The sequence below is a fragment of the Lytechinus variegatus genome, chromosome 8 (genome assembly GCF_018143015.1).
Source record: "Lytechinus variegatus isolate NC3 chromosome 8, Lvar_3.0, whole genome shotgun sequence".
NCBI classification, from domain to species: Eukaryota; Metazoa; Echinodermata; class Echinoidea; order Temnopleuroida; family Toxopneustidae; genus Lytechinus; species Lytechinus variegatus.
The window spans coordinates 4461383-4475422 of NC_054747.1; the positions used below are offsets into that span (position 1 = coordinate 4461383).

At 38.3% G+C, this 14040-nt stretch overlaps 1 protein-coding gene across 3 annotated transcripts in view; it reads left to right on the top strand.

The window, feature by feature from the left end:
* Positions 1–14040, top strand: part of LOC121419858 (ubiquitin carboxyl-terminal hydrolase 25-like) — a 49354-nt gene that overhangs the window by 30916 nt on the left and 4398 nt on the right. For 2 of the 3 annotated variants that reach the window (XM_041614322.1, XM_041614319.1), the window contains exons 13-20: positions 1109–1179; positions 1712–1940; positions 2798–2958; positions 3565–3742; positions 4668–4774; positions 9102–9283; positions 10537–10698; positions 12439–12562. In XM_041614322.1, the coding sequence (XP_041470256.1) occupies positions 1109–1179; positions 1712–1940; positions 2798–2958; positions 3565–3742; positions 4668–4774; positions 9102–9283; positions 10537–10698; positions 12439–12562 (1214 nt within the window). The remainder of the gene's footprint in view (positions 1–1108; positions 1180–1711; positions 1941–2797; positions 2959–3564; positions 3743–4667; positions 4775–9101; positions 9284–10536; positions 10699–12438; positions 12563–14040) is intronic. The other variant, XM_041614321.1, reaches the window with a different exon arrangement.

A 14040-nucleotide genomic window follows, 5' to 3' on the forward strand; every position in this document is an offset into this window, starting at 1 on the left:
TGATCGGATCAATTGTAAGTCTTTGTACAACATGGTCCTGGAGACCCATTGACCAAGGTCCCATTACAAAAAAACTTGGGGGGGGGGGATGTTTCACAAAATTGACATGTGACTCAAAGTTCTGCTTAATTGCTGATGTGCATATGATCTTAAAATGCAGTAGCATGAGTCCTCTTGGCATGAAAAGACTAGTGCAGTGATGCCCTTTATACGGCATGCCACTGGCATTGAGTGCGACTCTAAGTCACACTTTACATGTACATCTTTGTGAAACACCCCCCCTCTTATGATAAGAAATGCACAAATTCTATAACAAATCTACTATCATCCAAGCAAATCAAATGATTTCAGGATACCTGAACTGCTATTTCAAATTTGTTATTATATAACAGTTATAATAAAAACAAGTCCTAGATATATCTCATCCTGTTAATGATTCAACTACAATACTTGGAATGCAGTTTGTATATATTTCTTGTTGCTGTGACTGACAAGCCTCTGTAATTTTTACAATTAAAATCAGCATTTGTAATGATGAATTTTTGCAATAGAAAAGATAACCAATTGCTATAATGCTATAATTACCAGTATTGATGGGGCAATAAGAAAAGAAAAATTCAGAGAAAATATCAAAAGAAAGTCGACACTAGTTGTTGTCTCTCTGAGCTTTTAGCCCCATTTAGTCCTATTTGAACTGGGCTATTTCAGACCAAGATATACAGGGGGGGGTTCAATTTGAACCCCCCTCCCTCAGATCTCAGCCGTTGATTGCACAATCACAACACGGAATCATGTTTTTGAGCAATTTTAGGACTGATAGGCACTTATAAAATCTCATGTAAATTTGAAACTGCGTATCCGAGCGTCGCAAGTTTTGCCTCAAAAGATGCGTAAGACTTGAAAGTAAAAAGTGAGTGAGCAGCGCAGTTAAAATAATCTGCGCAGTGGCGTAGTGACAAAAAATTTGTCGAGGGGGGGTCCCCCCAGTTTAATAAGGGTTAAAGGTGCCAGGAGGTAGTATTCGGTCCTTGATAACTACTTTGATCCGTGCTTAACACAAGTCAGTTTCCAATATTCCTTATTTTTCACCATTTTTCTTGATATCCAGACTTGCACCATGAGATTGCCAAAGTGGAAGAGAAGATTCATACAACATATGAGGAAGCTGAGCTCAAATATGTGAGTTTCCTTATCTTAAATCTAAAATGGATCAGGTTTCTGTAACACAAATGTTAGCGATTGATCGTATGCTTGATTTTTTTATGATTTATTGTACATTGTAGTCTATGGAATCGATTGTAGAAAAATGTTCTACAATCATAGGTGAGTTTTGTGTTACGGGACCCAGGTGTGGGTGTTTCATGAAAGTTGTCAGCACTGACTAAATTGTCGGTGCTGACAATTTCAGTGAAATCTTTGTATTTGTATTCAGCGCTATGTAAATGTTACATATTATTATTATTATTAGGTCATGTCCATCCTTTAAAAAATTTTATTCAACTTGCTCTCATTTCTTTATTTCTTCATAAATATTTGTCACACTTGGCTCAAATGATTTTTATTACTTCTTTTCTTTCTTTATTCAGAGGGCCTCTTTTGAAAACTTGGATTATTTTTAACATTATGGGGCATATTGCCCTTCACAATATTTCCTTAGAAGTTACATTGCTCATATCATTAACATCTTGATCATCCTCGTTGTCCATCGTAGCAAAAGTACCGCCTCCATGCTGTCCTGGTACACGAAGGTCAAGCCCTAGCCGGTCACTACTGGGCCTACATCCTAAACCACAAGAGGAACGTCTGGATCAAATTCAATGACATCGCCGTTACCGAGGTAACATGGGAGGAGCTAGAGAGGGTATCGTTAGGAGGAGACGGTAACGCTAGTGCCTATTGTGTCATGTACGTTGAGTCTGGTAACCGAGCGCTCTTTGAAGGTAAGCTACATGTAAGATCTCATTTTGCGGGGATGTGTTATGTTCTGTATGTGGTTTTCTTATAGGTTTTTGCAGATCTGTATCATATGAATTTGAATGCTTTGATAATCCTGGCTCATCCATTCAGGATTTTGATTAAGGACATTATATGCTTTACTTTAACATAAGATTCATGATATATAATATAATAATAATATTCCGCATTTATATAGCGCTTAATACATCGGAACGACGTCTCTAAGCGCTTTACAGACATATTATTATTATTATTATTATTGATTGTCTGGACTAATGTTGGAACATGTTTCGACAAATGAAATTAAAGTGAAGCATTTTCTCCATCAAATTTGTACAGGGGTTTGGGATGTTCACAAGATTCAGTATTCAATTCAAATATTGAGAATTATGTATCAAATAAAAGGATATAATTAGATCATTCAGAAATTGGACTTGTCAAGTCATGACCCCCAAATATTTACAGATTTTGCTTCAGTGATCACAAAAACGGTAGGAAGGTATGTTCTATCAGCAATATCTGTTCAGCAGTTTACCTTTTCTCTGAAATTCACAAAGCTAATGCAAAATTTCAAGACCATTTTTTGATGACTTCTTGCACAATGGAGACATGATGCCGTACTCCTGCAGACCCTGATTGGAACTTTGATCAACAAGTGTGCCTCCACGCAAAGACTAGCACATACAAAACTTGCTGTTCCAATACGGCCTTCAGTACAAAAGGCATGAGTAGGCTGCACATTCAGACCTTTAACTCGAGTGAAGGGTTTGCCCAGCAGACTACTTCAATACATTCAGTAAGTCCAGCCCTTTTATGGTTCAATTTTATTGTTTCTTTACAGAGGTCCATGCAGAAACTGGTCTGATCAATTTGGATGACCTGGCCAACGACCTCCGACAACTCATCGTCGACGACAACCAGAAATTTGAAGAGGAGCTGAAGCAGTGGGACGAGCAAGTGCAGCTACGCCGACAACAACAGCTGCAACTTCAGCTTCAACAGGTAATGATGATGGTGGTGGTGGTGGTGATGATGATGATGATGATGATGATGTTAATGATGGTGAAGATGTTGCCATTGGTGATGATGATGATGATGATTATGACGGTAGTGATGGTGAAGATGTTGCTATTGGTGATGATGATGACGATTATGATGATAATGATGGTGAAGATGTTGCTATTGGTGATGATGGTGAAGACGATGATGATGATGATGGTGAAGATGTTGCTGTTGATGATGATGAAATTGGGGCTGTTGCTGGGGATGTTACCGATGATTGCGATAATGATGATAGTTGTGATTGCGATGGTGGTTATGGTGATGATACATTGATGTTGGTGCCAAAGAATTCTGGAAAAATGGGTGTAATTGCTGAGAAATAAGCACGGCGTTCCAGCCGAATGTCTGATCTTTTTTTTCCAAGTATTATCTGTGTTGGTGATATACTGCGATCGTAAGTCAGCTTAGATTTCAGGATTTTAAAAATATCAGAACTAATATACAATGATATAGTGACAGTTATTAACCTTGGTTTTGCAGACTGTCTCTTGGAATCGGTGTTTACTGCTACTTCTTTCATTTATCTGTAAATCATCATTCTTTTAGCAGGGAGAGAGAGGACAAGCCGACGGTGGGACCAGGGAGAAGATTACATCAAGAGGAGCAAACACTACTAACAATGATGTTGTCCCTCTTGATGATGTCCCTATGAGGGACGAGGATGATGCAATGTCACCGAGGAGAGGACCGCCCCTTACCAACCAGGACAGCATGGAGACAAGTCGTAAGTTATATTTGTTACCCCAAACCAGTAATAAGTCACAAGGCAAGGAGGCTATTTGGTAATAGTCAATAAAATAATTTAGTTCTCCAAAAGTAGACTTTAAAAAGTTGGCTTATCCTGGGATCTTAGTGTGGAGCGTTGTGGCCCAGTGGATTAGTCTTTTGACTTTGAAACAGAGGGTCGTGGGTTCGAATCCCAACCATGGCGTAATTTCATTCGGCAAGAAATTTATCCACATTTTACTGCACTCGACCTACATGTAGATGAGGTAAATGGGTACCTGGGTACTGTGCTGTACATTAAATGGCTGTGGGGCTAAAGCCAGGGTAATAATATCCAATTAAGCGCAAAGGGATGCATTTGGCAGTAATGTGCGCTATACATGTATAAGCATGATGGTATTATTTAGTCTTTCTTGGTCACCATTTCTTTTTCCTATCAGCTTAGAACTTTCACTGAGATTGCACAGTGTGCACATCTCATATTTGAGTGAATCTTGACAGTGCAGTTCCTCCTGAAAGACGAAGCTTAGACTCTTAGGCCCGTATTCTGAAATCGTATTAAACTCAAACTCAGGTTTTTGTGGTTTAAGTATGGAGAGCCAATTGTTACATAAGTCACTAACAGTAGAGATATCTTATTTCAGCTCATTTGGCCCTCAAATCATTCATAATTGTTTAGGAAGTATGAATATATGATTGTCTTCACCATTGAAGAATCAGGAAATAGCACAGTAAGTATAAAATAACATACAACTTATTAAAAATGTTGGCACTTTGGGCTTCCCATAATTTTAGACCATGTTCTAAGTTAAACCTGACTTCAGAATACGGGCCTTAATGTATTTTGTTCACCTTACCTGATTAAAGTTCTATGTAGATTGTGATAACTGTGGAGCATTTCCATCTACTCTATTCCTATTCAGATCCAGAGACCAGGCCCAAGACCCCTAAGAGTCCTAGAACACCAAAGAGTCCTGTCTCCACTGCTCCTTTCTTTGGAGAAGGTGGCCCAGAGGCAGCAGTGCAGCAGGTTAGTGTACAATTTTGCATCCACAGAGACATAGTGATGCTATTTTTTTTATAATATTTTATTTTCTTCCTCTTTCAAATCAATAATTTTACAATCACAATTCATATAAATCAAGATTTTATACATGTATACGATGCAAATAAGTATATCAGTATCAATGAGATTACAAGTTTTAAGAATTATTACAATGAAGTTAACTGCCCAATAATATTTCTCTTCCATAACAATGTGAAAATAGAGGGGGAAAAAAAACCATATCAATCGACAAATAAAAAATAGACTGTGTAAAAGATGACTTTTTCCCTGAACAGAATAGAAATAATCTCTTTTGCACATAATTGTACAAGAAAAAAAAGATAAAAGATTTTAAAGGTTAAAGATAGATTCCAGTTGTGGTAACGATTTCAAAATGAGTTCGTACATAATCAAATGAAATGACCACCAAAGTGTCTGTTTGTATAAATAAAAAATATGTGCCAAAGGATTCTGGAAGAAATTATGTGATTGCTGAGAAATCAGCAAATAAGCACGGGGTCTAGGTCAAGCGTCTGGCCGACATTCAAAGCAATAATAATACACTGTCCCATGTGTGCTTATCTGTGTTGGTGATCTTCAGTGTGAACATTTTTCAGCACAAAGTTCAGTTTATGTAACTGTACCAGATCTGGGTTCTCGATGATATAGTGACAATTAAGCTTGGTTTCATACACTTTCTCGTGTAATCAGTGTTTACTGCTACTACTTTCATTTATCTTTAATTAGAGGAAGGTATTTATGCTAATTCAATGCTGCCCTCTGTGAGCACACAATGTACATTCTTCTTATGTCTTCATGTCATGTCATGTCATGTCATACCGAGGTTTTACCTGACTGATAAGAAAGCACGAATGCCTGTGAGCAAGCAACCAGGGGACCAACAGCTTAAGGTCCTCTCCGAGGGACCTGGTAATGAGGATAAATGCCTTACCAAAGGGCACTAGCGCACCACTTGGGAATCGAACCCGGGTCACCGGAATCCGAAACCCCTGCTCTTCCGACTGAGCTATCGCGCTTCCTTGAGTTGATAAAAAGTAGTTTTTTGCCACCACTACGCAGATGCTTTCTGGACCGCAGAGAATCTTCATGACAAAGCAGTCTTTGTCAAAAACTGGTGAATCAAAACAGCTGTGTCATCCGTGATTCTGGACAGACGACATATTTGCAATTTTTGTCAGCTCCAAAACTTACGACGATCGGTCGTCCCGGCTCACCAATTTTCGACAAAGATCGCTCAGCTGTTCATTGTGTTTTGACGGATACTTTTGATAGTTTTACTCCTGGAACAGAAGCTCTTCTAAAATTTCCTGGTTCTCCTCACTTGGGCTGCATTTCAGTGGCAAAGTTGCTAAAATTCCCTGAATTCCAAGTTAAATTTTGAAGAAATAACAATGTTTACATTAACTCTTCATGAGTTACGTTCGCATTATTGCACATCCGTAGGCGTGTTTCGTTCGCATTTTTGCACAACCACACATTTCCCATAGACGTCCCCTGTCCCATTGTTTTTCGAACAATTGCATGCCCCGGAGCGTGCCTAGCTACAATGTATAGCCTGGCGTTTGTGTATTTTTTTTTTTTGTATACCATACGTGTACCGATTGATCGCGCGTGCGACATTAGTTTAGCGTTCGACGGATTATCGCGCATGCGACATTAGTTTATCGTTCGACGGATTATCGCAGTTTACAAATTGAGTTTTCCCAAAAAATCAATACATCCTGATCACAGCCAGGAAGTTCATTGAAAAAGGAGAGGAGAAAATCAATAAAACCCTCCTCACAAACAATACCATGGCCAGGTTTATTGTTAGGAGTCTGTGACTCATGGCACAAATGTGAATGAGACCCTTTCAATGGAGTGACCTTGACCAGGCAAAAATTTACTCTTTTATTTTCCACTATATACATGTATGGGCTATTTTTATCAGATTATCGTGATTTTGGTATCAATACAAATCTTGTGCAATGAACAGTCCAAGTGGAAAAATAAAAATTATGCCACTAACACAAGACCAAAGTGAAAGGGGGGCTTAATTTTGTTGGAAGTATTAGGAGAAAGCATTTAGTAAATGTAATTTACTATACATTTATCCAATAAATTTATATACGATAAGGAAGCCCAGGAAACACTCTACAAGTTTGCTACACAACATTTTCTTTTAAAATGATCCGATACAAAGTTATGGCACTCTAAACAACAGAGTGTATTATACTGCGTAGAGGGGATCACTGCTAAAATAATGCAACACACAGGGGGTTTACAGGTGAACGCATGAAGAGTTAATAGATGCATACAGGTAACTCTCACAATGTCAGTGCTATCATTATAATATAGTATTGTGATACAGCACAGAGTATGCTAGTTCTGCATCTGTCTCAGTCATGCCATTATTTTTCACAGCATATAGCTGTATTCATCATCAGCATCTTTTGCTATGACATGTAATCCCTCTAGACAAAACAAATCTGAATCAAATGATGTTTGAAGGCTAGTATGGTGGTATGAACAATCCCGGAAGTAGTTTGATTTGGTGGTGATTTTTTACCTGATTGCTAAGAAAGCATGAATGCTTGTAAGCAAGCAACCAGAGGACCGACGGCTTAAGGTCCTCTCCGAAGGACCTTTTACTGAGGATTAATGCCTTACCAAAGGGCACTAGCGCACCAAATGGGAATCGAACCCAGGTCACCGGAATACGAATCCCCCTCTCTACCGACTGAGCTATAGCATCTCCCCGAGGCTTAGGGTATACCTTGTGTGCAGTCTTGGAAGGATTGAGATAAAAGGGGATGGAAAAAGAAGTGAATCGGAAAGGAGAGTAAGTGGAGGTTGGGAAGTAAAATATTCTTTTCGGAATAAGTGTAGTCCTTGAAAGGACTGTGAACCAGAAGGAGTGGAAAGCCGAGTAGAAAGCTGGTCGAGGAGGAGAGATGAGAGAGGCTTGAGTAGATGAGAGAAGGCTGGCTTGAGTCGGGGAACGGAGTTGCAGAGAAGGAGCAGGAGAGAAGAATTGATGTTTTTGCAGGTTGACTGTCCATCTTCAGTAGTCTCGTTACTCTACTTCCCAACCTTCACTTTCTCACCTTTTCATTTGACTTTCTTTTTCTATCCACTTTTATCCCAGTCCTTCCAAGACTTTTCACAAGTTGTACCGTAAACCACTTCTACAAAAGTGAGTCGGGGTGTTGTTTCACAAAACTTGTGCCAGACTCATGATCAAGGGCCCTGTTTCATAAAGGCTTGTGATAATTGGTTGTAGCTTATGTTGTAGGCAAGTCACAGACCAGTAGTCGATTCTTTATAAGATATTTAAAACAGACATTTATTAGGTTAAAAGTCAATGCTAGTTTTGGTAACAATATCAAAATGAGTTCGTACAGAATCCAATGAAATGACCACCAAAGTGTCTGTTTGTATAAATAAAAAGTATGTGCCAAAGGATTCTGGACGAAATTGTGTAATTGCTGAGAAATCAGCAAATAAGCACAGGATTCGGGTAGAGTGTCGGGCCCGGCATTCAAAGCAATAATTATTCACTGTCCTTATCTGTGTTGGGGATCTTTAGTTTTATGAAACATCCCCCTGTGCTTGAGCGTAATTAGGTACCATATTTTTTTTTAAATTGGAGTGAAAGTCCAATATCCCTAAAGGAATCATTTTAGGACAAATGATAAACAAGGAGTCAAAATGATTTAGAATCTGACTTGGTATCCAAAACCAGGGGCCCTGTAACACATAGCTTAGCAATGATCAAAGAACATTTTTCTACGATTGATTGCATTGACTACAATGTACAATCAATCGTGAAAATCAAGCGTGCGATTAATCGCTAACCTTTGTGTTACGGGACCCAGGGCAGATTACTAGTCATGTGTAGACTCGTGCATAAGCTTTGAATAGCTTTATCAAACACCCTCCGAGAAAGCCTTGATAAAATCTTGATTGCATCATTTGTGGGTGTGTCTTGGTCTAGTGGTTAAGACTTTTCTTTCAATCTGAAGGACGTGGTTTCGAATCCCAGCCATGGCGTGATTTCCTTCAAGAAATTTACCCACATTGTGCTGCACTCAACCCAGGTGAGGTGAATGGGTATCGGCAGAAAGCAATTCCTCAAAAAGCTGTGCACAGCGGAATCGGTGGACTAGCTTAGCCGGGATGATATAGGAGTGCCTAGAGCACCTAACTTAGTGGATACGTGCACTTTACAAATCCCATATCATTATTTTGCCATGCAGCATGCTGATGTCCTCATTTAAATGCCATGTTAAATTAACCATTGGTCTTTCAGATGTATGCACGTGAACTGAAGAGATGTCAGGAGCTTGCCTTGTCTGAGGACCCCCCTGATTCTGATGCAAGGTTAGAATCGTTTGCTGTCTATCTCCTGAGAAACAATGCAGCTAACGGCCTCATGCAACAGAGTATACTAATACAACTCAAAGACTTAGGATTAGCGTCAGATGATCTGAGGTAAGTTAGTTATTGGATTCGTGTAGAATGGTCCATAATTTGCTTTTGCAAGCTATTAATCCCAGTGGGGGCACTTTCCTTGAAAAGCACAATGGCCTATTCTGAAGTCTAGATCAACTGTATCTTCGGGTTAAAATTATGGGAAGCCAAACATTTCAAAATTGCATCTACTTATATTTCCCTTATTTACTTGGTTATTCTGTCTTCCTTCTCTCTTATTCTCATTCAGGTACTTAAAAAACATAGGTCAACATTGATTTGACTTTGACAAATCTGAGCTGCAAGGTCCTACTTGTGACCTGTGTCTGTGATGTGTTATAAAAATGAAGCGCAGAAAAAGATCGTGCCTGAAAAATAAGTAGCGGTTTTAAAAAAAAAGTGAAATATGCAGTGACCTGACACACTATCTTATACCCCTTTCATAAACCCAATTATGCGGATAATAGCAGCATAATTTGGTCGTAAAATCGGAGGAGGACCAGAGTTATCCGCATTATTTTGAAGCTGCAATTATCCGCATAATAGCAGGTTCGGGACCAGATTTTGACTTTATGAACGCATTTCCAAAGTAATGCGGATAATTGGCATGGTGCGGTCACAAGGTCACCCTTTTGCAACGCAACCCCATCGGAGGGGGTGTGTGCAGTTGCCATGACAATTATCCACCTTTTTCAGGTTGGGCGCTCGTAAAAAAATAGTGCGGATTATTTTCGGAGTTTGTGAATGCAATTTTTATTGAATTATCCGCATTACTCTTAGGCGGATAATTGGAGGATGGGTTTATGAAAGGGGTATAAATTTCATCCCATCCACCAGCATGTGTTATATCAGTCTCCTCAGGAGATGTAGTAAATGATAATGTTTTCAGTGAAAGTGAAATTTTTTCTGTGAAAGTTCACTGAATGAGTCTGCATGAATTAGATCGTGTTTTCCTGGATGCGTTTTCAACCATATGAACAACACTCAGGGAATAATTTTCCTGGTATCGCATCGCACTTTGCTCCACATTTTTGAAAGACTGCTATGCATAAAGTCTTTTGTATAGCATATTTTTACACAGGACTGTACATTACTTAATTGAGAACTTTTCTCTCATGACCAAAAATGCTATTCATATTTGCAAAGCAAAATTGTTCCCTGACACTAAGTACAACATGAATCAAAAGTTCAGTATTTCTTTTTTGATAAAAGACCTTTGCAATGCTAGCCTATGCCTTTAAGCTTTTTTCTTCTTTCTCCACCTCATTCTTCAGGAGTCAAGCGATAGGTAAGATTGCCCAGCGTAAGCTTGAGAGTGACCAAGACTATCGGAATGTCCACTCTCAGTTGAAGCAATGGCAGTCAGATTACAGCACCTTCGTCAGGACGGCTTCATTCTTCAATCACGGCATCTCGTTGTGCCTCAGACAAGGAATGTAAGTAATGCCACATGATGATGATAGTGATGATAAATATAATGATGATAATGATGATGATAGTGATGATAATGATGATAGTGATGATGATGATTATGGTGATGATTGATGGTGATAATGATTATGATGATGATGATGATGATTATAATTATGATGATAATGATGATTATAATGATGATAGCGATGATGATGATAGTGATGATGATGATTATGGTGATGATTTTGGTGATGGTGATGATGATAGTGATGATGATGATAATGATGATGATAATGATGATGATGATTGATGATGATGATGATGACTATGATGATGATGATGATGATGATGATGATGATAATGATGATGATGATAATGATGATGATTACAATGATGATGATGGTAATGATGATGATGATAATGATGATGATGATGATATTGATTATTATGATTATGGTGATGATTGATGATGATGATGATGATAGTGATGATGATGATAATGATGAAAGTGATGATGATGATTGATGGTGATGATTATGATGATGATGATAATGATGATGATTATAATGATGATTATGATGACTATGGTGATGATTGACGATGATGATAATGATGATGATTATGGTGATGATTCACGGTGATGATGATTGTGATGATGATGATGATATTGGTGATGATGATGATTATGGTGATGATTGACGGTGATGATTGACGATGATGATAATGATGATGATTATGGTGATGATTCACAGTGATGATGCTGATGATTGTGATGATGATAATGGCGATGATATTGGTGATGATGATCATTATGGTGATGATTGACGGTGATGATTGACGATGATGATAATGATGATGATTATGGTGATGATTCACGGTGATGATGATGATGATTGTGATGATGATAATGGTGATGATATAGCTGATGATGATGATTATGGTGATGATTGACGGTGATGATTGTGATGATGATAATGGTGATGATATTGGTGATAATGATGATGATTATGGTGATGATTGACGGTGATGATGATGATGATGATGATAATGTCAAGCACTGTCATCTCATTCAAGTAATGAAAATCTATTCCGCCAGGGAGTGTAGCAAAGGAGCAAGATAGCGTTAATTTCTTGAATTCAAATGTACATGTACTATACGCTAGCCTGTCTTTACAGAGATTTCTTTTTAAAAAATGACAATACTCATCCTTTTTTTATGTCAATTTAGCATCATTTTAAACATAAATTCCAGTTTTGGTAACGATCTCTAAATGACTATTTACAAAATCTAATATAATGACCACTCAAGTGTCTGTATGAATTAAGAATATGTGCCAAAGGATTCTGGGAGAAATTGTGTAATTGCTGAGAAATAAGCAAAATAAGCGCGGATTCAGTCACTTCCGTCGGGTCTTTATTCCAGCAATAATAATACACTGTCCCACCGTCCCACGTGTGCCTATCTGTGTTGTCGATCTTCAGTGTGATCGTATTTCAGCTTAGATTTTATGATTTCCCGAAGTTCAGTTTATGTAACTGTACCAGATCTACATTCACAATGATATAGTCATACTTAACCGTGCTTTTACAGACTTTCTCACGAAATTAGTTGTTCACTGCAACTACTATCATTTAGCTTTAAAGTCATTGCCTGTCAGTGTTTTTGAGTAATCATGCTACATGTATGTGTATTTCCTCTTGACTTTGAGATTTTATCACATTATATGCTGTTTATGTTTCCCTCGATATTTTTGTCATTGTAGGTATCAAGATGCAATGCCATATTTCATACATGCCTGTAAACTCAACGAAACCTTCGATCCGTCCCAAACAAACAAGAGAATGGATAACAAACTACTAGAATACTACAGGAGACATTGTTTAATAGTAAGTCTGGGATTAAATTCTGGTCTGTTTCTTTTTCTGTTCATGGTAACTCCCGTAGGAACTCGACAGGACAGCTTTTGCTGGTAAACGCTAAGCTGATATATAACCATTACCTAGGAAACATTTTACATCTAGGTTCAGTCATAGTGGCTGACGTTATAGACAACAGATATCACTCTCTGGTCTTTTTTTTATCAAAGTGGAGACAATTGCAGAGTGGGGATTCAAACTCACAACCTTGCGGTTATGAGTCCAATGCTCTAACCACTGGACCACACGACCCATGTTCCAGCTGGTTCATGTTCTATTCACTGGCTGAACCCCATTCTCATTGGACCCTCTATGGATTTTTTTTCCTCTTTTTGTAGGAAATAGGCTTTTAAGATCAACTTTTACAATAATAACAATAATAACCCGCTTTTATTTAACAGAATTACATGGGGTGTATGGGACTTCAATCTTAGTCCCATCTTGTAAAGATCTTGGGTGTGAAAATCTAATCAGTGGAAACTTTGCACAGAAATGAAGATGCATTTTGTCTCTTGACAGATTTTATTGAACTTACTATCGAAAGATATTTCAAGATTTGAATAAAAATGGTGTGTTTTGTGACATTGGGCTGCTATATTGGGCAATCATTAGTTTTATGCAGGCCTTGGGGTTGGGGGATTGCAAGGGAGGGGAATGGGTGAATTTACCCACACCAGTGCCGGCTGCACATAAATGTTGTTAGCCTAACAGAGAGCTTACAGTAACCCCAATCACATCTTTCGCATGGTGAAATGAAAACATTTATTTCAATTCGTAAGTAATGCATTGTTGTAATATTAGGCATCGCTGCCACATTACCGGTTATAACAGGGCCTCTGTTAGCGCATTGTTAGCGGTAACAACGTTTCTATGCGGTCAGTAAAGGTGGTTTAGAAGACATATACACTAAATAATTGCAGAGTACTTTGAAATATCTGTGGTCTTGTAAAGCTTTTTAGAGAACTTCGCCAGTTATTATGCACTTGATGATTTTCCTCTATCATTACAGTCAACTTTGCATATATGTTGTCCTTTTTGAAGTTGAACATTCGCGCGGGTCGAACCAGTTTTTTGGGAGCAGATTACGCAGGATGTAGCAACCATCTTCTTTATGTGAGATTTTTCAGCAGACAAACGGATATCTAGGGCCCATCTTACAAAGAGTTGTGTTTGATCCGATCAATAGCAACTATGGAAAGCCAGCAAAGTCAACATGTAAAATGCATGGTTTGTTCAAAAACAAATTCTAGATATGAATGTATATCCCTAAATTCATTGATTTATTGACAATTTGGTGTGTTCTCCTTTGTCTGCAAAGGACATTTGCAAATTTCCTGTAGAAAGAATTATGACACTTGTGATTTTGCGTAGAGTTACGACTGATTGGATCAATCTTAACTCTATGTAAGACGGGGCCCTGTGGTCTCCAGAGATTCAACCAATTACAC